The sequence below is a fragment of the Diadema antillarum genome, unplaced genomic scaffold, assembly GCF_040938485.1.
Source record: "Diadema antillarum isolate AM-2024a unplaced genomic scaffold, OU_Dant_1.0 seq00000569_RagTag, whole genome shotgun sequence".
NCBI lineage: Eukaryota > Metazoa > Echinodermata > Echinoidea > Diadematoida > Diadematidae > Diadema > Diadema antillarum.
The window spans coordinates 1,186,953-1,211,538 of NW_027271507.1; the positions used below are offsets into that span (position 1 = coordinate 1,186,953).

A 24,586-nucleotide genomic window follows, 5' to 3' on the forward strand; every position below is an offset into this window, starting at 1 on the left:
ATCAGGGCTATCTATCTATCTATCTATCCATCTATCTATCCATCTATCTATCTACCCGGTAACTATTATATATTATTACCTATACGAGGGAGTTTTGCCAGGCAATTCCGGTTGTTATTTTGCAGGGTTAAAGGTCAGGAGTTGTTATTTTGCAGGGTTAAAGGTCAGCAGTCAATATGCTTTTCGCCACGTCGCTGCGTAACAGCACTACCTCCATGGTAACAGTAACAGTCAGTGCAATCTTCCGGTTTGGGGAGGTGGGAAGAGAAAGAGTGGAATCTCTCTCCCCACCTCTCTGCTTTAAACGTAAACGTTCCGACCGACCACGAAAAGAAAACATTCCAGGACGTCCAGGGTGTCAGTTACACGCACCGCAGAAGAACGCTGATAAATCAACTCATACAAGGTCGACCACTTACAGCAGCACTAGGCACTAACCTAGTCCATTTGTGATCAGTGATTGCACAGTAACCATTAGTTTTACAACTCTCAAACTTTAAACGGAAAAGTAAAAATAAAGTGTAAGAACGTTCAGAAGTTTGAAGTTTGCCTGTTACAACTACATGTATCTTTAGGAACAATTTTGCAATTATTCAACATGTTGATGGTGTACAGGTAGTCAAATGTGGCTTGATCTGTATCATATATAGTGTATAGCCGTATTTACATATTTTCTAAATTTACCTAGGGGGATAGGTAATAATTATGATATTGACTGGCCTTTCTTTCGGGAGGTACCAGATAAATATTGCCCGCACTGAAAACATATTGCCCTCGTCTTCGACTCGGGCAATATGCTTTCAGTTTGGGCAATATTTTCTGGTACCTCCCTCAGGGCCAGTCAATATTATATAAATATCTCTCATCTATCTATCTATCTATCAATCTATCTCTATCTATCTATCTATCTATCTATCTATCTATCCATCTATCTATCTACCCGGTAACTATAAAATATATAATATCTCTCTACTCTATGAGACATCCGTCGTGTCGACAAAGACCCGTCATCATCAATATACCAAGTTCAGCATCTCCCAGGATTCAACGGTGTTGCTGAACACAACTTGCATATCTTTAGGCCTTTGATCATCGTGGTAAGGAATCTGAATCTAATGCAGTCTTTTGAGAAGTCAGTCGAGTTCATGGCCATGGACGCATTATGTTTTCCGAATGAGCTGGCGAGGGAGCTTTTGTATGATTTTATCATTATTTATCTGGTGCACACTTCACCTGAGGGAATATTTTAGAACTTTCAATCCAAAAGGACTAAGACGACGTTTTGATTTTATATTTAAGTTGCAAGAGAAGCTATAAAAAATTTATTTTCCTTTACTGATCAACGAATTTGAAAATCTATGAAGCGCAGCGACCGAGCAGGGAAAGATGCAGAGGGGACTTTGATGGGGATATACCTTTTTTTTTAAAACACGTAGGAGTTTTTGCATTTTTAGAATTTAAATTCGACACTGTATCAAACAAGGCTCACGAGCCCCGTGATGTCGATCTACTGTAGAACTCGTGGACTTTAATTATTTTGCTTAATTAGTGTTAAAGGGATTGCACAGTTACGGTTGAGACCTAATTTCAGGTTTCTAACATTCTTTGGTGAGATAATGAGAAACCTCTTATAAAATGTGAAAGAGCATGTAATTCTATGAGGAATTCAACATTTATTTGATGAAAATTGGTTTTGAAATGGCTGAGATATCAAAAAAGAGCGATTTCAATAAAGTGTGGGACCCACACTTTATTACGATCGCTTTGTTTTACTTTGTTTTTTGATATTTCAGTCATTCCAAACTCGATTTTCGTCAAATAAACTTTGAATTCCTCTTAAAACGGTATGCTCTGTACTATATCATAAGTGTTTTCTTGGTATCTCGCAAAAAGTTAAAAACCCAATTCTCATCTCCACCAAAACTGTTCTATCCCTTTAACTTGTGAGCCTTGTTTGCCTCTAAGGTGACGCACTCATCGGACTTATTTGCCCATAGACGGCTGTCGAACTCGTCATTGCTCGTGGTGACTCGTGGGATGACCCGACCTGTATCATGGCCGGCGCATCGTTTTCAAAAGTGGTGCCACTTTCTGGTTTCGTCAGCTTACAAGAAAAAAAGAAAAAGAAGTTCTTTAGGGCAACATTCACGCATTTCAAGGTTTCATTTTTTTCTCACTTTTTTCAAAGTGGTGGCACCCTATGTAATCCTATGCATGGTGCAAAAAAAAAAAAAAAAAATTGGGGGCCGAGGCACCCCCATTCCGTGGTGTGTTTACGTGTGATCTTTTTTTTTTTGGGGGGGGGGGAAGGGGGTTGTTAGAACCCCCTTCATAGTTACGGGCCTGTCATTGTCACTGTAATAATGGTACTTATGGCATTATTAGTACATGTTTTTTGATGTTGCAATTCCGGCCAGCCATGGATCCTTCGTTTTGTACAACGCGTCCGGTTTTTCAAATATATATGTAGGCCTACTTTTTAGAGTGTGATTTCCAGTAGATATCAATCAAAGGTATAGGCCTATCTTCGCTGAGTTCGTATATAGTTTAGTGGTTCGATAAAGGAATGGTATAATAATTGTCACTGTCATTCAATCATTATGAGTGAATTTGCTTTAAGGACTTATTGATTAGGCCTGTTTTTTCTTATTTTTCATCTTCTATTATTGCTCTATTTTTCGAAATATCTTCTGACTCTTTTAATTGGCTCATATGCATCGAGGTCAATCCACAAAGATTTTTTTTTTTTCTAATGGCAAGAAGTTTGGAGGCCAACACTGCTATTTTTAATTGGACTCACGTTGCCTTTATATAGAACAACATTCTATTCACGATGCGGATATCAGGCAACATAATCACGCATGGATGATTGCAATCTGTCATATAGCGAAATTGTGATATTTACAGCTTTTCTGCTATTCTGTGATTTTTTTTAGAGGAGTTTGGATTTTACGCTTTGGCAAATTTAACCTGCACGCAGTTGAGAAAATGTTATAGATAGCCCAAGAAAAGCAATCACGCGGTCATATCAGCACTATTATGATTTACCTTTCTTCCTTGTGATACAATCACATGGATGGAACTAATATGAGGGTGTTTCTTGCTCTTTCCATCACTGCAATAATTATAGACCTATTATGTCTGAAGCCTAACAACCATAATCAGTATTTTCGTTTTAACTCTTCCTTACTTCTCGTCGACCTGGGTCGCAGTCACAGTAAGAGTTCTGTGGACGAGTCAGTCAGAGCTCCTGACGCTTTCAATCGTCCATCTTCATTCAGTAAATACAAAAGTGTGCGGTATATACAGTATACTGTAGTACAGAAACTTATTGCTAGCTGCTCACGGTACGGTACCGTATTGTCAGTCGATTATCATCGCCACATTTTGCTGTCAAACGTAGGCCTACAGAACAGTATGGAGCACGGCCGGAGGTAGATCAAAGCATATAGAATTGCCTAGATCTATGCACAGAACTCTGTCTGGATCTATGACTGGATTTTTTTCGAGCCAGGAATCTTAGGAGTTTAGACCACGGCACGGCGGCGCGCGTCTTGGGGCACGGCGGGTTTTCCCCACGTCATACATGTGTACGATTGAGTGCTACAGGAACTCTCGCACTGCAGTATGCACCATCACATCAGGCAGTGGTACCAGTGGCAGTAGTAGAGTCAATGTATAGACTTTAACTTTATGAATCAGTGTTCTTCTGTCTTCTCTCTTAGGAAAATTGTCTCAAAAACTACAGAATCTAGTAGTGTGTAATACATGGTCTGTGGATTGCCGCATCATCATGCCTAAGTCGCACAAAATTCCAGACAGGTGAGTAGAAAGATGAGTAAAGTTTAGATCTCAATTATTCTAACACTGTTTTATGTTATTTAGTGTTGTCTACACGACTAACAGTTAGATATCTACATCACATTCAACACATAAACCTACTAATAATATAACAGCGCTATTTCTACATTCTTCTTGTACACACTTCTTTTTCTTCTTCTGTTTATAATTATTCCGCCTCCTTCAATCCTGAAGATTCTTGCAGATTTACATTTCGTCATGGTGTCATTGACGTGTGTGTGTGCGTATCACAAGGCAAGGGCACCTGAGAAAGAAAGAGTGTTCAGTGCCTGGATGCAAGGTGCATAACCTAGAATCTATACTAATAAATTACTATAATTTACATGGTGCAAGTAAAAATCCATTGCTCGATTCACACCACATCTTCCATCAGGCGATGACGGAAGACCTTTACCCTAGGCTCTACAAACGGTGCCAGGATGACCTCTTGGGGCAGGCTGTTCCACTGCCGTACTGACTACTGTCTGAGTACTCTACGAGGAAAGAAGGACTGTTTTGTTTATGTTGTTCTGTCCTGGAGATGGGGACCAGGGCCCCGTTTCATAAAAGATATTATTAGGATGTCAACTCTTGCTGGAATGGCAACTTCCCATAACAACAGCCAATCAGGAAGCTGCATTCTTGTCGTTACTATGACAATTGACATTCCAGCAAGAGTTGTTATCGTACAAGACGTTGCGTTGTATCATTTTTAACTATCAACTTTTTATGAAAAGGGGCCCAGATACATTTGTAACTGCGACCAGCCCCAACACCCAATATTATATAACTGTGTACGAGGAGCATGTCGAGCACCCCCGGGTTGGGGGCCCGTTTCATAAAACTTGTCATCAGTGACAATTGTGGAACTGCCACATTTCTATGACAAATTCACTGATTCTTGTGTTTAATTCGTTTGCCAGCTAGATAAATCTAGGTAGTAGGTCATATACAGCTGTAGTGTAGGCCACGTAGGTACACGTATCTAAAGCATTGCATGCTACTGTTTACTAAATTGATTAGACCTACAGTACATGTACTATGGTCTTGAACCTTGAAGTAGTAATCCCTTTCAGCAGTTCCTTGAAACTATCCCGGGATGGTAGAAGTGTCGTGCGTCAGTGAGAGGTGACATGGTGAACAGGATGATTTTAAATGTCACTAATGTACAATAAAAGTGACGGTCTATGCATGTATTTTGCATGTTTGGCACTAGTGTACTTTTGCACCTGTTTGTCAAATGACCGCCAAACCTGCACAAACTCACCCTTGTTATTTACTACTATTATTGTACTAACCTGTTTTACAGCATCAGAGCATTACAGTTTACTTATAAATAGTGGGCACTTGATCATTGCATGCAGGATCTGTTAATACTTTCATGTGTTTGTTCATGATCAAGAGCCTTATTTGCAAAAGTCACTAAAATGTCATGGATTTTGAATGAAAACTTGATTGCATTTGCTGATGATTGCTTTTTGAAAAATTATTGACATTTTATTAACTCTTTACATGTATGTGCCATGGTGGAAACCTCCCATGTGCCACATTATTCTGAGACACCAACGTAGTCATGCGTTGAGAACACATTCTGTTTTTCAAAATCTATATAACTTTTGTAGATTTTTATTGAATTATACATGTAGACGAAGTGAGCAAATTTGTAATGAAAATGCTAAGCTTTGCATTGATGTAAATTCTATGACAAATCTATACCGGTAATTGCTTTTCTTTCAAATGCCCATTAGCTACAACCCCCCTACATTACTGTAAATGTATGACTTTTGCACACAAAGCAGTGACAGAAACTTAGAATTTGAGCGGAAACCAGTATGAAACACTGTTTGTAAGTCAATCACCACGTAAAATGCAAGCTGTGGACGAGAGGAACGGAAGCGTGAGAAACGCTTTCATTGTACTGCAGCATTTGGCGATTTATTAATCAGTTTGGGCGAGTTTGTGCGTTTGAGCAGAATGTGCGAACTTGGCACGCCGTCGACTGAGTCGGCCGTGCAATAGTGGCACATAAAGAGTTAATTTGTCATTTCCTTCCTTTTCACACTCCCATCAATTTTCAATAGATGGCAAGATTATGCACCATGTGGTGATGTCATCAAAGGGACGAGCATTATTCCTTTCAAAGTACCATTAAAGAGGGTGAGTCAAATGCATTGACTAGTTTCAGTTGTAAACAATAAGTGATATTTGATGTGTCATGTCATGTTGTGATACAAACAAAGTACTATTTGTTTGTATTGTGATTTAGTGAAATTGTGCTTTTCAGTGTAAATTCTAAGTACATACAGTGTACATTACAATATATAGGCCTATATTGTAGATGATGACTGGTGGGGGAGGGAACATACCGAATGTTCCACGCGAAGGGTTTGAAATGCTATTGAGGGAGGTTATAAGTCCCTCAACTTCGTCTCGGGACTTGTAGCCTCCCGAAATAGCATTTCAAACCCTGAGGGTAGAACGTTTGGTACATGTTCGCGACAACAAAAGTCATCATCTGTTATATTACATGGGTTAGTCAAATACGTCAACGTCAACCACCAAAGATCGTAGAGATTCAGTGTACTTACGCGTAGCTAGCGTAGCCCGACCAGACGCTGTTAATACGCAGTGCGCTACACAGCGACTGGTCTGTACATGTAGTTACAGTGTACGATCTTTGCAACCACCAGCATGCATGCAGAGCACAACGCTCTCGATCGCTTGCTACGCGCTCGCGCAGAGCCAAATTCACTGTGCGCGCGTGGGTGTTCGGTCCCCTAGGCCTTCTGTCATTTGTTACGTGAAAATGTTCTCCCATGGGAGAACATTGCCAAGAATGTTCGCCCATGGGCGAACATAACGAATGTACCTCCATCGCGTGACTCTGTTTAGCCAATCACTAACCGGTATTTGACTATCCCATTTAATATTGTACAATGTACATTGTAGGTCTTATTAAGGTAACTAACATTGTATATAGTCAAACATGTACATTGTACATGTGAATGGTCTTGTATTGATCAATGCATGATACACTGTATCATACATCACCTGTTACTGATATGGATTTGATAAATCTTACACTTACATTGTATACAGAGTACTTATTACTTGAATACATACCATTTACTTGTATGTGCATATTTTTCCCCTGTACATGTATTTAAATATATTCATCTTGGAGGGAATTTAAAGTAAACAATACTCAACCTGCCTTATTGTACATTATATAATGGTAGTTAAAAGTATTATTAATGCCAATAATAACCATGCTTTGAATGCTGCTGCCCCTGGTAACTACTTTACTACTACTACTGCAATATTGTATAACTATACTACATACCACTAGTACTACTTCAACTACTACCCCATGATGTCCTGTACATCTATCTGTAAAATCATATATTCATTGTTGTCAGTGAATCAGTCTCAACTGTAAAATACTGTGTCAGGAGTGGAATGGACGATATTTTTTCTTTTTCAAGAAATTTTTATACAGTGTACATTGATTCACAGTATTGATGTTTCCATATTCATACGTTCAGGCTCTCTGCAGTCGGATGTCTGCAGACGAGAGGTAGGTGTATATCATTTGTATATTGTGCGTGTGTGTGCATGTGATTTGTATGTGTACAGTGTACATACAAATACATTTAAATGCTTATGTACAGAAGTTTTATCAAAATCATGTCGTTGCTTACACAGCCCAGGTGTAACATGTGCCATGCAAGATTTTACATCTTTGAGACAGCAAGTGTACCGCTGTATTGATCAATACCTTCCAAGGTGTTTATCTAGTACTTTTTAAGCATACAGTCTGTAATATGAAAACACATTTATTTTATTCACAGTATGCCACACCTATATGTACATAAGTGCTTGAAATGCCTCCAAGAGGAAAAAGTAGCTACACTAATAATCCATGAAAAGCTCTAAATATTTCTGTGTTGAATTTCACTTATATGCGTCACGCAGCAATATCAAAAGTTATGATTCTTTCTACCTTGTCAATTATGGATTGATTTTATGGTGAACCGTGCAATCTCACAGATGTACAGTGTACTAGTGCAAATACAACTTGTATTCACAATATATAATGTGCAGAGATTCAATTTCAAGTCTCCAGTATAAATGTGAGAATCTGATTGAAGAGTTTTTTAAATGTATTTAAATGTATATGTATAGGATCATTGGCTGATTGTGTAAATAACCCAAAACTGATCAATGATTATCGTAAGGTTTTGTTTTCTTGTCTGTAACATGCCTGAAGATTTTATGCAAAAATATTTGAAAAGCAAATGCCAGGATACATCATCGCGGAATACTTACATTTGATGAATGTTAGCTGAGCATCTTTTTGCACATGAAACTTGTTTTGTAGTGCAAACTTTGCACAAGAGCTGGGCTGAAAATTACTGTACATATTTGTAGAAATGACTGTATATCGGAAAATGCCAGAGTCACAACTGTAATTTACACACATCTGTAAATTAAACATACATGTATGATATTGTATAAATCATGATGTGAACAGCCTTGTGTTTGAGAGTTGCCAGGTGATCAAAAGTTCTACTCCCTTGACCTCCAAACAGCTTCACCCCGGCCAATTTGCTGGACATCCTGAGAGAGAAGAACCTTCGGCTGGGGCTGGTCATTGACCTCACCGCCACCACGCGATATTATAACCCTCAAGTGAGTACCGGTACATGTACACTGTACATCTGTACGTAAGGCGTATAATAGATACCGTAAAGAGAATGAATTATACATACAGCAGAAAGAGAGAGACAAATATTGTTATGCTTATGAACTTAATGCTCTTTGTTTGTTTGTTTGTTTGTTGTTGTTTTTTGTTTTTTTTTGGGGGGGGGGTGGGTGGCCAGTTTACCAAATTGTAACTTAGCTATGTTAGATATTGTACAACTGTATGGTTAATTCAAAAGAAAAACTTACATTGCTCTGCATCATTGCCAGTAGGAGGCCATGAGTTTCTGCACCGTTGCAGAAATGTCTTGGAGACGTTATGGACAAAATTTGTCTCCGCGGTGTAGCTGCAACTGATGAAGACGTTGCCAAGACGTCGCAGAGATATCTCTGACACCAGCTCCTGCAACTCCATTCTCCTGCAACTCTATGGAGACCCGGCTAGTCTCCAGGAGACATCTTGGCAGCCAGTGAGACTCAAGTTACTACAGTGCACTCCCCTTATAGCGAACGTGGTTATAACAAAATTCCGGTTACAACAAAGTTGAAATTCAGGCCGCAGCTTTATCCACTCTATGTAATTTTATTGTTTATTTGTTCGGTTATAACGAAATTTTGATATAAGGAAAGAAAACTGCCGGTCCTGAGGACTTCGTTATAACGGGAGTCCACTGTACCAGGTTGCTGCCTAGTCTCCAGGCCAATGAGATACCCATTTAATTCTGTCATTGCCACTGGCAGCCTGTTTGTGTATTATTCCAGTATTAACGGTGTGAGATGCTGGAACTGAGATGGTTAACCCTATTTTAACTGGGGGGGGGGGGGGGGGTCAAATTGACCTCCCCCTCGACATTTCGTGCTACGATTCCGCAACGCGCAAAGATTTTGCCGCGTCGCTTCATGACTTTTTTTATTGAAGTCTCCTGCATATTTTGAGACCAAATTTGCGACGTCTGGGTACACCGTTCTCAAGTTACGCAATGTTTTGCATATATGCATGTCAACCCGAAAACAGCTCAAATTCATGATTTTGTGTGCAAATCCAATGCAAATTGTGTTTTTTTGTTTAATAGATATAGATTTGATTATTTCAACTTTTACCCGTTGAAATTAATTAATTCTAATGTAGATAAGCTTGAAAAAGTGCCTGCAACAAATTTTGGGAAAAAAACAATAGAAAACACAAGATTGAAAAAACAGTGAAATACATAAGAAATTAACAAAACAATAAAAAAACTAAAGAAACTGATATTGATTGCGCTATTTTTTTACAAGAAAATTGTTTGATGTGTTTTGAGGAACTCTGACACAAAAATTCAGCAATCCTTCAGTCTCTTTAATGGAGTTATAGGTGAAAATATGATTACATTCGTAAATTTGCATAATTAATTTATTAAAAAATATAAAATCAACATTTTTCTATTGTATGACCATGTAATCTTGTAGTTGACATCCGGCTCTATGTTCAGGCAAAATTTTGCGGCGATTGCGTGATCGGCGACCCCCCCAGTAAAAACTTGGTCTCAAATAGCCCAGTTAAAATAGGGTTGATTGCTTATTGATGTGCCATTTTGGATGTCATGAAAGGTTCAGGCACATTATAACCTTTGCTGTTCCACTCAGTCCCATCAGTACTCATGAAGCTGAAATTTACGTGTGATTTCTTACAGGTCTTTCAGGAGAACGATGTGCAATATGTGAAAATCTTTACTCAAGGTCACGTAGTGCCTTCTGATGATGTCATCCAACAGTGAGTATCCACCCCTGGTAGTCTGACCGTGTAAACCAAGAAATATTCACGACATGAAATTTCCTTGATTCACGCGTAACTGCCTAAGGCATAATATTTTAGAGTTATCTGTATATCCGTATACTCCTAATCTTGGCAACACAAAGAAAATCTGTTAGTGTCCCTGATTCATTGTCAAGATATACTACATACAATGTACAAGTTGTAAAGTACATGAGGTTTGTTTGCACGGAACTGATTTGGGGCATTATTTTGCTTCTAGAATCTTATTTTCAAGACATAACTTCCGCCAGGAAAATCTTGTGAGAAATTAGGGAGATCAGAAAGGTAGAAATTAACATGGAAATGTTTTCAGGTGTGGTTTGCACAGTGGATAAAAGTCAACCCTCAAGATCAAAAGTGAAGGTACCTAAACTTCATCCAAATGTGAAGGGAGTACCATACTTGTTTCACAACACAGTGATTTGTGTTTGAAAGCAGAGACATCCCAGGCAACTGCATGATGCAATCAAATTGCTCCATCTTTCATCTCAGAAGTGAAGCAGAATGTCAATGCACTGTTTTATATTGATGAAGTTTATGTCCGGTTGTTTTTCAATTATCATCATCATCATCATCATCATCATCATCATCATCATCATCGCCATCATCATCATCATACTAGTGTTAATCTGGATCTGTCTCTGATAATGGGGGTGGTGGCTGGATTTACCTCACAGCTCTCGCACCTTCCCGCCATCTCTCCCGTTTGGGAAGCATCGTCCTTTCTCAAGCCAGCCTACCTAAGCTCTTCCTCCACCTGTCTCTTCAACATTTTCTTTTGTCATCCTTTTTGTGGATTGTTCACTTTAAACTTTAGCGCTTTCCTCGGGACATCATTCTCATCCTTCCTCAACACATGCCCATACCAACGCCTCCATTTGCCTTTTTTAGCTGTTCCACTGACTCCTTCAACCCATTGTATCTTTATTTTATCCAATCAGTCATTCTCCATTGTTCAAATGTGACCCGCTACAACAAAAGGATCCTAAAGTCGCTGACGGCTGAGCCGAGAAAATCGAGTTTGAAATCGCATCATCAAAATTGGTCAAAATGATCAGATTTCTGTTTTTGACATAATTTTGTAGTATAATGTCTTGTCTATTATCTGCCGAAATTTCGAAGATAGATGATCAAAGGAAAGGCAAGAAATCAGCATTTTCCTGGGCCATGATTTTCCAACTTTCAACGTAACAGAAAACGTCCGAAGATTTGGATATAGTGCTGCAACTAGACTCCGCCCCTAGCAATGAGGGAGTGATCTTATTGGTCAGTCCGTGGCATCCTGATTACTGATTGGTTGTGCGTAGACCGCTGGCGCTAAGCTTGAATGAACATTGCGGAGGTCGCTAGGAGCATACCTTCTATTATGTCTATTGTCAAGCGGTGAAAACTGTCTCGCCTCCCCTTGATCATGATAGTGTCGGAAGGAAAACTTTGAAGGCGTTTTTCTCGAAACTCTGATTTCCTCAACCACTTGACATGCGCTAATAAAATCATCGATATCTCCGCAACCTAGTAATTTTATGAGTTGTGGTATATATGAAATTAAAGTAGAAGAGTAAGGGAATAAAGTCATGCCATTTTTTAGAAAATTGTCCTACCCTGACTTTCGGATCCTTTTGTTGTAGCGGGTCACAAATCTTTATACATGTACATGTATCAGGTTTCAGTAGGCTGTCTGCGATATACCGATCTGAATCTGTAAACGTGTCATCTTTTTTTCAGGTTCACATCTGCAGTAAGCGCCTTTGAGCAGAGTAATGAAGCAGGCGGTAAGTACTAAGTAAATATCACTCAGGATCCATTTGTTGGCGTGTGTTTTAGATACTGAAATGCTTCATACTAGAATGAAACCTTAGCCATAGAGCATGATAGAGGTACTCTGGGCAGATTAAATGCAAGATGTTCGTGGAAGGTACAGTAAGAGCTGTCACCCTTTTGTTAATGTTTGCTGTGTATCATTAGAGCAGCATTTCTTATTATTGGAAATCAAAAGAGCATGAGTTTAAACTCTACTTCATCAGTACATAACTGTACTTGATCATAGTACTTTGACATATGTCATATGTGACACATGCTCTACGTATTATGTTTATCTTTTTTCATTGGTTAGTTTATCTATGTTTATCTTTTTTCATTGGTTAGTTTATCTATCATTCGTCTTTCTAAAACATGTTTAAAACAATCGACTGAATGAATATAAACATGTAGTTTTTTTGGTATTTAATGTATGTTATGGATTTACAAACAGACAGAAAAGCTTTGACAGGTGGTTTAATGCTTAATAAGATGTCTGGATCCAAATCATCCACTATGGTTTGCTAGGGATTCCTTCAAGAAGGTGAATAGGTGCAAATCTTCAACTGTGTGTGTAGAATACACTTTCTTGAGTGTATTATTGCCTGGGGTTACATATCATCCTGGATGACAAGACCTCGTATCTCAAGATCGATAATTTTCAAAAGAGCAAAAAAAAAAAAAAATACTTCTTCATTTTCACACAATTCCATAAATGTTGCAGTCAAATAGTGTAGACAAATTGTTTTGGATCACATTGATAATTGATTGCTCTGTTTAAAAACTAAAATCAATGCTTTTGATTTTGAAAATTAGGTTTGGAGGTTTATATGTATATATATATAAAACGAAGAATAAACCGGTAATGCAATATTTCGCCAATATAGAGTTTATTGAGCAACTTATTGAGTTGCTCAATAAACTCTATATTGGCGAAATATTGCATTACCGGTTTATTCTTCGTTACATTGGAGCCAATATGTGAATTCGCAACATATATGTATATATATATATATATATATATATATATATATATATATATGTATATATATATATATATAGACGATGAAGACAAACAAGTTGACATAGTGCATTAGAATCCAACTTCATTTATTTTACAAATAAATGAAGTTGGATTCTAATGCATTATGTCAACTTGTTTGTCTTCATCGTCTTCATGCTCTTATTCCAACACGCGGGTAATAATACCATTATATATATATAATTATATATATATATATATATATATATATATATATATATATAATATATGTCCATCTAGATTCTAGGTCTTGTCACCTCATTGATGATATGTGCGTCTTTCACTTTTGAACTGTGGAACATCAAGTCGTACTTGGGTTAAAGGATAAAAGAATTCATGGCTACCATCTAGATGTGTGTTTCTCTAGTCAGACATAAAGCTGTTGAGTGCTGGTTGTTATTGGGTACTTCAAACCAGGCTAATAGACTTCAGATAAATGTCTGTGATACATTTATGCTTTGGTATTAGGTAAGATACTAACACAAATGGCAATGTATTTTCTATGTGTTTTGACAGCTTCAGATTATGTCATAGGAGTCCACTGCACGCATGGTGTAAATCGCACTGGATATCTTATATGTCGGTGAGTAGTATGCATTTTGTCCTATTTCAGTCGATCCTTTCTTGAACTCACTGAGCTCTGGAGAACATTTTTTTTTTTTTTTTTTGGTAGTCTTGAAGCAGATAGTTTATCCAGCAGCATTTCATATTTCTCTCTTCAACATTCAAAGATTTTCTCCCTATTCCTCCTTGTTTCGTGTGGTCAAAGTAATTGATAACCTGTTTCATTCAAGCCATGATAAATATTCTTTGTGCACCTGCTTCTCGATAGCAGTGAATTGAAACCATCTACTCAAACTGGTGTGCTTAACCGTAATCAGGCTGGGCTTTTTTGGGCTATGGGGGGGCGGATTCCGCCCCCCCTTCAGATCTCGCCTATGGAACGCGCGATCGCGCCGAAAATCAGCACATGCGACGCCCGCGACGTATTCTATCAAAATGTATGGTTGCTTTCTCCGAAAAATTTATCTTATATTTTATATTAATTAATTATTGTAATTTATGCATAAAATCAGTTTTGGGCTCTAAATCACTTATTAATGCTCCAATTAAGCTAATTTCTTTTTTAAAATGTTTCTTGTATCATTCTTCTGAGACATAGCAGGGGTCGCACTTAACTTTTTTTTTAACTAGCCAGGCGGACTACTTAGAATCAATTTTGACACTAAAGCAATATTTTGGCTAGCCAGACGGACTAGTAACTTCAGAATTTTATGATTTTTGGCTAGTCCGACGTGATTTTGGGTGGCCAATGGCCAGCGGACCATCGCCAATTTCGAACCCTGCATAGGATAAAAAAAAATCTGTATCGAAATTAATTTCTTATGTATTTCATTGTTTTTGGACCTTTTGTTTTTGTTTGTTTTTTGGCCAAAATTTGTCACAGACATTTTTCGAAGCATTATTATGCTAAAATAAATTAATTTCGGCCATTCTAAGTGAAGATATGAATTTTTATGTGAATTAATTGAAAAAAACACAATTTGCATTTGGATTTGTACACAAAATCACGTTTTGGAGCAATTTTGGGGTTGACAAATTTTTTTCGAACGGGCGTCGCGTCAAAACGGTACGCTCGGGCGCAACAATTTGGGTCTCAAAAGTTGCGCGATACTTGAAAGAAAAAAGTCATGAAACATCGCGGCGGGAGCTTATCGCGTTGCGAAGATATTGCGCGAAACGTCGAGGGGGGCGGATTCCGCCCCCCCCCCAGCCTGATTAGGGTTAAAAGGATACGAACAGTGGTTTTAGAGAGATTAGAGAAGCACTTTATGATGTTCCTACAATGTATGAAGAGCAAAGTGTGACCTTTTTGTATGATTAACGGGCATGATATTCTGTAGATTTAAATCTGATTTCAGATTTTTTCCTCAAGTCTGTACACATTTTGCTATTTTCATGTATCAAAATCACCTGAAAATTTGGATTTGCGATTTTTTTCAAAAAACCTCACTATCATCCCTGGATTAACTTTTTGAACCTTTGCTCAGTGGTGTCTAATGTGATTCATGTTAAAGAGGATTACAACTCAAATCAGAGATCAATGCTATATTCTCTTTTGTGTGTGTGTGTGTGTGTGTGTGTGTGTGTGTGTGTGTTCTCAGTGTTTTGTACTTTTTTTGCCCAAAATACTGTATGTTTTATGGATAATACTGTTTTTTCCCCAAATTGTATTGCATTGTACTACATTTGTTTATAGCAGGAAAGGTCAAGAAATAATGTTTTTTCCACCAAAAATACACCAATTCCGCCCTCAGAATGCTGCAATGCTGTTTATACGTTTGGCATCCCTGCTAAATACATGTTTGTGGATTATGTAATAGAAATATAGTAGAACACATCAGTGAAGTTTGAGGAAAATCTAACTATCTAGTCTTTCTTAAAGTTTTGTTCCTGCCATTGCATGATGGGAAGACCACGATGATCATGAGGTCACAGTAGGACAATGATATCAAGAAAATATAAAGGGAAAAGGGAATTCCACAAAGTGTAATTCTTATGAATAGTACACATTTCTTCCACTTAATACTGACATACGTTTTAGGTTAATATTCACAATGCCTTCTGAAAAGGGTAGGCCAAGTGCTTTTTCATTATGCTAGAAAAATTAAAACATGCGCAGTTGTTGTTTTACTGTGACATCACAAATTAATATAGTCTTTTTATCCTGCAATGGCTGTTACAAAACTTTAGAAATTCATTACTTATGAAAGGTTTGCTAGATTTTCCTCTGAATTCACTAATGTGTTCTACCAATATTTCAGCATTCACTCGATCCGTATATATATTTAGGCTAATTTCCCTTTTAATTATAAATGGAACCTGGGAAAATAATGTAAACAAGAGGTTGACTCTAATGTGACAGAAGTGTGAATGGGATTGTGGAATGTGGGCAGTTATTGCACACACACAACGATCATATTCAGGCCCCTTTTTTTCTCTCTACATAATGAGCATACAGTAGAAGTAATCAGTAATACATTAAAGCTTGCCTTATTTGACCTTACATAAGTCGAAAAATTGGTCAAGCCGGAAAAAAAAAAAATCTACTATGAATGGGAAAACATAAACACTCATATATTAATTTCATTGTGTTAGTTGGAATTCTCATAAAGTCAAAGGATTTTTTTCCTGGTCCTTTGAGATTCAACTCAGGCAAGGTTGACTGTATAACTTTTAACTAGATGACATAATGACATAATACACATTGTATACTGCACATATCTGCTCTTTTCAGTTAGAGTGTGGATATTTTCTCAAGAGCTCTTCCATTTTCATGTCTTCCAGGTATCTCATTGAGCACAAAGAATTTGAACCTGCCAAAGCTATAGAAGGTGAGATGACTGAGATCATACCCCATGCCCCTTTCCTATCCCACTGAGAGCCCCTTTGGCTCAGAGGCAAATCTGAATGCATCTTTAAGTTGTAAGCTATGAATGAAGAAAAGTGAGAAGGGGAGTGATGAGGCAAAAATTGTGAATACTGTAAAACATGATATATTCGCGGCATGAATTTTCGCGAATTGGAGCCGACAGCCTTTTTTGCGGCATGAAATTTTCGCAAACTGCCACTGGCATTCAATGCATATAGTGTAGATAAGAACTTTCGCGTGCAGTTTAATTTCGCGAATCTTGGCCCTCGCGAAATTCGCAAAATTAAAATGCACGCGAAAATTCCTTGTTTTACAGTACTCAAATTTCTGCTTAACCCTATAAAGCCCAAGCTATTTTGACCCCTCGCAGGCCCAAGGGGGGGCACATTGTGCCCCCCCTATATAACTTTTTTGTTATTTGATGTATCATCGTCATATTTGGCACGTGGGTAGAGTAACTCATACTCTACATGACCGTACATTTGAATTTTCACAAGGTCACCCATGGAGGGCGCTATTTACAAAACTATAAAGAAATACATAGGAAATATGCTAAAAACATGATTTTTCGGTATAATTTCTTTATCCCCATTATATATGTCTTATTATAGACCAATCATTTTCATATTTGCCACAAATGATAAGCAAGTGAAATTTTATTATGTGTTATGTTTGAAATTTCTCAAGGTCACCACATGGGGGCGCTATTCATATCAACATAGTGATACATTATGAGACCTGAGATGAAATGTTTGGGATGGGTACATGTAAAGTTATGACATTTCATATTTGCATAATAGTGGAATTTTGAGATTGCAAATTGATAATATGATAAACTAATAATATTAGAGGCATAACTTGGGTGAAGGAATCAAAATAACTCAAAATATAATGGCAATCTGTAGAAAATATTATTGCTTTCAATTATCTCTATTATATCTATTGTTTTATGCCCTTGTCACATGAAAACAAAGGAAATAATAAGAAAAACTTTCCATGACCATGATTACTTCAAATTTTGCTTCTTCAACAAATTTCAGCCCAGAAACACCCATTTCATACACTGTAATGCTGTTAAATGAAATGGGAACAGAAAAAAGATGCAAAATCTGACTGACATGGTTGTCAGTTTATGGTTGCCATGGCAACCAGCAACATCAAATATAGCTAAATTATATATCAAAATGTTCGCAATAAGATTTTAGGAAAAGTCACAAAATTTGGTTGAAATCGGATTAAGGACGAAGGAGTGGCAAACGAAAATCTGGTAGGGGGGGCACAATGTGCCCCCCCTTGGGCTTTATAGGGTTAACCTGTTGAGGACAGACTGATTTTGCTACAACAACCTTTTCCCATGGACACCTGCCCGAGTATACTCAGGACTCGTCATCAACGGGTTAACTATAAGAATTTTGCCAAAGCAGTGCATTGACTTTCAAAGGACATTATGGTCATTAAAGGGTTTTTGAAATGCAGCATTGATGCAATTGATACAATCACCAAAGATATTTCAGATCTTGAATGGAGCTGTTTCTAATCTTATTTTTATTTACTTGTTTACTTACTTTATTTATCTTATTCGTATTTACGTGTACCGGTATACCATTCATCGCAATGATTTTATAGACCTCCATCAAAACAAAAACATTCCAAAAGCAAGTACATATGTGAAAAAAACAACAACCAAAGTTATGCATAATGAACATTCAAAAATTTTTCAGTAGGCTTAAGTAAGTAAGTAAGTTAATCATGCAGAACAGCCTAGTATTGTCACATGATTCAACATGTAGCATTTATTTGAATGTGTGGAATGGAGAATATCATTAAAGGAGCTTGATGATTTTGGAAAGAGAACCATTGCTATCTTTTTAATGTTAGTATCATGACAGTGAAAATCACATTTTTCTTTGTATTATACATGATTCTGTGTGTGCAGCTCTATCAGTTAACAATAAACAAATTTATTATCATAATTTATTAATGTTTCTTCTATTCTAGGAACAAGCTATTTTATTAATGTGTACCTCAAAAACACTTTTCAATACTTGGAATTCTTAAGTTTGCATACAATGTTTATTGCTATGTCAGTCAAACCTTGGACAAACTTTCAGGTTGTCAAGAAGAACAATTGTTAGAAAGGCATGCACTAAAATAGAATATGATAGTAAACTAGTGTTATCGTCATTAATATGAATTGTGTGAAATATGTTGAAAATAACACGTAATATAAAATGGCATATTACTCATAATTATAGTCATACAATGTAACTGATGTAGTAATTACTGCAATGCATTATTGTCCCTAACATCCATGTTGTGCACTCTGCAAATGTGTGAAAATCGAACTCCTGTGCAATTTAATAGTACACAGTGTGTAGGGCTGGCATTCTATATCAGCTTGTTGCTTGTGTGTACTGTTAGCAAGTTACTATACTTCACACTCATGCTTCAATACGTGTCTTTCGTGTCTACCACATTGCAGCCTTCGCCGAGGCCAGGGGTTACCCCATCGAGAGACAGAACTACCTGGATAGTTTGCTTGGTCTAACAGAAAATGGGTAGGGGACCTTAAAGTGTATTATGTGACTTTGTGTCGGTGAGTGTGCAAAGTTTGTGCTTCAGTTTGATTCAGATAGTCGTATAGGCTTGGGTGAGACATCCTTCTCTACAAAGTTGTCTTCTCCTTGAAGAAGAAGAACAACGCTAGAGATCTGACTGAGCTAATAAGACATAGAGATTTCATGCACAGTTCTGTAAGTGCCTCAACGTTACTAACAACAACACCCAAACTCACTTGAGGCTGACTAAGATTTCAATTATAAAGAAAACCAATTTGCAATTTGTGCTGCAACTGATTCCAATGGGAAAACTTCAGTGCTGAATTACTTGAGGAACTTGGACTTCAGCTGCATCAACAGAGCCATCAAAATCTGAACCCATCACCATTATTCTGTTAACACATCTTTTTGAAATGCATTATGAAAGTCTGTTTGTGATATGTTAAAATCACATAACATTCAACAAGTAAATGCACTGTTAAATTATTTAGATTGCAGTCACATGTAACGGGCACATATTTTGAAAGTGTATTGTCTTGTGCATAGTTAATACACACTTGTACAGTCAGTTCTGCATAAGTCGATCTATATGGGACTGAGGAAAATGCTTCAACTACACGGTACCACAGGCAATATTTGACTTTTATGGATTCAGAGGAAATTGTGACTTGTTTTCAGTGACTTGGCTGAATACTCTATACGCATATATATTTTGCAAGGTGTTTATTTTTTAAATTTTTGCAAGTCAGGTGCTATTCACAAATTTCACAACACACAAAATTATGAACTCTGATGTGAAATGCAATTTGCGCGCGTGCTTTTCTCCGTTCATTACTGAACTCCATGATCGTGAATTTAACCACTCAAGAAATTATTGAGATGTCCCAATCCATGAAAAATTAGACTCACTAAACATATGTTGTTTGCAGTATTTGACATATGCACTGTCAACCTACGTGGAGTTGACTGTAGGATGTTTGTATCGCTTATATAAGGCATGGTCGGACTAGCAAAATTTCGAGTAAGTTTAAGATCGCGATCTTTACGATCTCGAAGTTTTGCCAGTGTGACTGCAAACTTCCCGCAAAACTTCCCACATCAACTAGGGATTTTTCCCCCAACCCCTCCAAACTTCTGGATCTTTTGCCAGTGTGACCGCGAGAAACTGAAACTTCGCAATGTTTGTCACGTGACCAGTCCACCACCTGCTTGTGGGCAGTGTCTCCGAAGCGCGAGGCCATTGTCGTGTACAGGCGTGTATTGTTACGGCACAATCGCTAGCCGTCAAAAGACGCGCTCTTTCTTCTTTCTTGGGCGCACGCACTGGCGGCCAAAAACTTCTCGATCCAAAGATCGAGAAGTTGGCTGCTAGTGTGACCGCATGACAAGAGATCGCGAAGACCTTGCGATGTTAAATTTCTCAATCTTTTGCCTATACATGGGTAGACAATTATTACCATCTATAGAAAAGAAGGTTATTTCATTTCATTTCATTTCATTTCATTTATTTCCACATTAAAAACAATCATTACATTTCAAGTCATAGTATAAACATATTCATTGTGGGGGACCAATTAAAGCCTTTCAGGCTTGTTGGGAATAGGCCCCAAAGTAAATACAAGACTTTCTCAACTTACAATATATAGATACAAAATATATAGAACACAAATGGTGCACAATCAAAGCAGGATGAAGAAGGAAAAAGAAGAGAGTAAAATACTGGCAGAATATACAAAACCATGTTGCTATTACATACGGAAAATGCGGCTAAAATTGTTTCTGAACTGCTGTAATGATTTGTAGGTTTTCAGTTCTTTTGGTAAAGTATTCCACAAAATGGGACCTTGATAAAAAATTGTTGACTTAGCTAATTCGGTTCGATAAAGGGGAGGATGAAAATTTTGTTGGTTTCTTGTATTATAAGAATGAATACTGCTGTTGAGATGAAAACATAGTTGTAAGGGGGCTGGTAATGCACCAAATAAATACTGTTGCATAAAAATTCCTGTTTGGAAGGAGATTATATCTTGAATTGGTAATATATTCATTTTTTTGAATAATGCAGAAGTTTGTGACAAATAATGTGAATGAGTTATGATACGAATAGCTTTCTTTTGCAACAAATGAATACGTTTCACATTCTTTTTAGTTGAATGGCCCCAGACGAGAGTACAATAACTCAAGTGAGATGAAATGAAAGAATGATATAACAATTTCAACACATGCTTAGGTAAAAATTTCAGTTTTCGCAATATACCAATATTTCTCGACAGTGTGTTGCAGAGCATATTGACATGACTATTCCAAGACAGTTTATCATCCAGCATAACACCCAGAAACTTTATATTTGTTACACATTTAATTATATCACTATTATAATATAAAACAAAATTATCAGTACACTCACGAGTCCCAAATATCATAAAATTAGTTTTTCCTGCATTCAAAATTAACTTATTTTCCTGCATCCATGTATCTAATTTCTTCAATTCTGTATCCATATTGTCAAATAATAATGACAGATCATTGTTACTCATAAAAATATTTGTATCGTCAACAAACAATATATAATTTAACAATTTAGAACAGTTTGGTAAATCATTTATGTAAATCAAAAAGAGAAGAGGGCCAAGAATGGAACCTTGAGGGACTCCACATTTTACAACCGTATAATCCGATTTGAAACCTTCTATTACGGTATATTGCTGTCGATTATATAAATAACTTTCGAACCACTTTAAAGCCACACCCCGTATACCATAATGACTATGCTTATGCAATAGAATATCATGATCAATAGAGTCAAAGGCTTTTGACAGGTCAATGAACACAGATAAAGTAAATTCTTTGTTTTCAATACCTTGGATGATATTTTGCATAAATTCTAATACTGCGGAACAAGTGGAGTGCCCGTTTCTGAAACCATACTGATTTGGAATGAGTGTATTGGAATCTTGAAGAAATGCGGTAACTCTATTGTAAATACATCTTTCAAATATCTTTAAATAGCAAATGTATTAAGAATAGATATGGGATGATAATTACTCATAATACTTCTGTCACCTTTTTTTATATATTGGGATTACACGTGCTATTTTCATATTATTTGGGACTATACCAGTTGATAAACTTATATTGAAAATGTCACACAATGTTCTCACAATAAATGGTATAACTTGTTTCACAACCCGGATACTTATGAAATCAGATCCTGCACTAGTGTTATTTTTCATCTCAGAAACAATAGACAAAATTTCACCACATGTGATAGGCTTAAAGAATATTGATGAGTACACAGGGGTGCCTAAGAAGGATACAAACTCACCATCATCTTTAAAACCTTGATTCAATGACAAATTATGACCAATGGTTGAAAAATAATCATTAAACACATTTGAGATTTGAGCTTTATCTGTGACCAACTCATTATCTATTTTTATTCCGTGTGAACTTAAATTTCTATTCTCATTATTTTTTAAGAGCCCATTTACACATTGCCATATTTTCCCAATATCATTCTTCACAATATCAAATTTATCAGAATAATATTTACATTTTGCTTTTTTCAACTCATTCGTAATATAATTTCTAAATTGCTTATAAACATTTCTACGGGTTATTTATTTGAACTTCTGCTTTTCAATTGCTACTGCAAAATTAAACGTATGATATGAACTGCCTTTTATGAGATTCCGGTGATTTGGCACTCTAAAACAACCCACATGTTGTTGCTTTAATCTTTCAGAGAAACAGTTCCAACAATGAAATCTAGTGAAGGGGAAGTGGATAAGCATGTTCACCACCATCCCGAACTCCAGTCTGAGCATGACAAACACCCTTATTCTACAGAATACAGAAGGGATCACAGATACGACTATGAAAGCAACACACAGAGACATCATAATCCTTGGCATTATGGTGCAGACTGGAACCCCTACTCAGACCAGCAACAGTGGAGGGGTTGCCATAGCGACCGCTTCCACTTCAATCGCTATGATCCCTATGGTAATGCTGGCCAGTGGGACAACAGGTGGAGGAGTAGTGAGTCATGGGGGAGCAAGGAGGCCCGGCGGGGGCAGTACAGTGGTAGGAATGAGGCCAGGAAGCACAGAGGATACAGGAGCAGGGGACCCTATGGTAATTGGAACTGGAACAGGAACAGGGGCTATAATGACAAGAACAACTGGCACCATTACAACCACAGAGAGGAGAGGACTTACAACAGGCATATACGTTTTGATGATGATTAACTGTTACATAGCTTTTTCTCACCTCTGACCTTTCACAGTCACGTGATGTCAGCATGAAATCCGTGTAGTCACTGGTCACTATGCAGATTTTTATTCCCCCAAGAAAAGATTTAGGTTTATTGGTCAAGTCATGTGTCTTCTCTGCATGGTAAATTTTCTTCCTGAAACAATGTATTTGTGTTTTTTTTTTTTCATGTATTTTTTTAATGATTATTTTTTATTGGAATTTTTCATTGTAAGTGTTTTATTTTTAATTGATTTGGGGCTTTTTTCATTTGTTTTATTTTGTTTTTGCCTGGAGGTACCTACAGCTTTAATCCTTAGTTTTGCTTCAGATTTCAGATTGAATAGTGAAGATTGGATTGTGAATAGAAGTATTTAGGGCCTACATCCAAATATGTTATTCTTCAGTGCAGCAGAAATCTCCATTTCAATGTTAATTTTCTCAGATTCACACTGCACATTACAATAACTTTTGTTCTCCAAATCTCCCATGATAATAGGAGTCATCCACTTACGGGTGTATAAAATTGTTCAACTGCAATTTCGAAAAAGTTGGTCTCACATCCCTTTTGAAACTGAACAATTTTAAGAATGCGACTTTGATGGCATTCCATTTGTCTAAGCACTACTTTGGTCATACGCTGTCTCTTTTTGCATGGAGAGCTGTAGAGAAACTCAAGTCCTTGTTCAAGTCGACATCTAGCGAAAAAGTAGGCTCACTAAAGAACAGCTTTCCTATCATCAGGTTATATGTAGGAGTGTATCATGAAATTAACACTTCATCTTATTTGCATTGATCATATTTAGCAGTATCATTGCCCTAGGAGAATATATCAAATTATATTAAAGTATGCCATAGTATGGGGAGGTGCAGGATGTGGGGGGGGGGGGGGGGGAGTGTTCTATCTATAATTGTGAAATTCTCACTGTTTTAGTTTTGTGTTTTACACCCCATATGGTGTAGATACATGTATAAGAGACCTATGGAGCAGTGAAACTGGAAATTTGAAGAGCATGAATTTATCAATCTGGCAGTTACAGTAACATTGCATGTTGTTATCATTATAGAATGGGTAGTGAGAATCCTGTGATCTCATTGGTTGAGAGCGATGTGTTGAGTTTTTACTGGCCTCACACTGAGTCACAGTGGTAAACATGTTATTGCGC

At 37.2% G+C, this 24,586-nt stretch overlaps 1 protein-coding gene and 1 long non-coding RNA gene across 2 annotated transcripts; both read left to right on the top strand.

The window, feature by feature from the left end:
- Positions 1-3,656: 3,656 nt before the first annotated feature.
- On the top strand, positions 3,657-7,417 carry LOC139735267 (uncharacterized). Its single transcript, XR_011711198.1, has 3 exons — positions 3,657-3,822; positions 5,922-5,997; positions 7,386-7,417. It is a non-coding gene; the product is annotated as an uncharacterized lncRNA (long non-coding RNA).
- An 874-nt stretch (positions 7,418-8,291) lies between these two features.
- Positions 8,292-23,537, top strand: LOC139735314 (uncharacterized). Its single transcript, XM_071646067.1, has 9 exons — positions 8,292-8,308; positions 8,433-8,532; positions 8,892-9,014; positions 10,215-10,294; positions 12,062-12,108; positions 13,692-13,758; positions 16,524-16,570; positions 19,091-19,166; positions 22,912-23,537. Exons 1-9 carry the CDS (start codon positions 8,292-8,294, stop codon positions 23,414-23,416), a joined length of 1,062 nt encoding a protein of 353 aa, XP_071502168.1. The 3' UTR covers positions 23,417-23,537.
- The last annotated feature ends 1,049 nt before the right edge of the window (positions 23,538-24,586 follow it).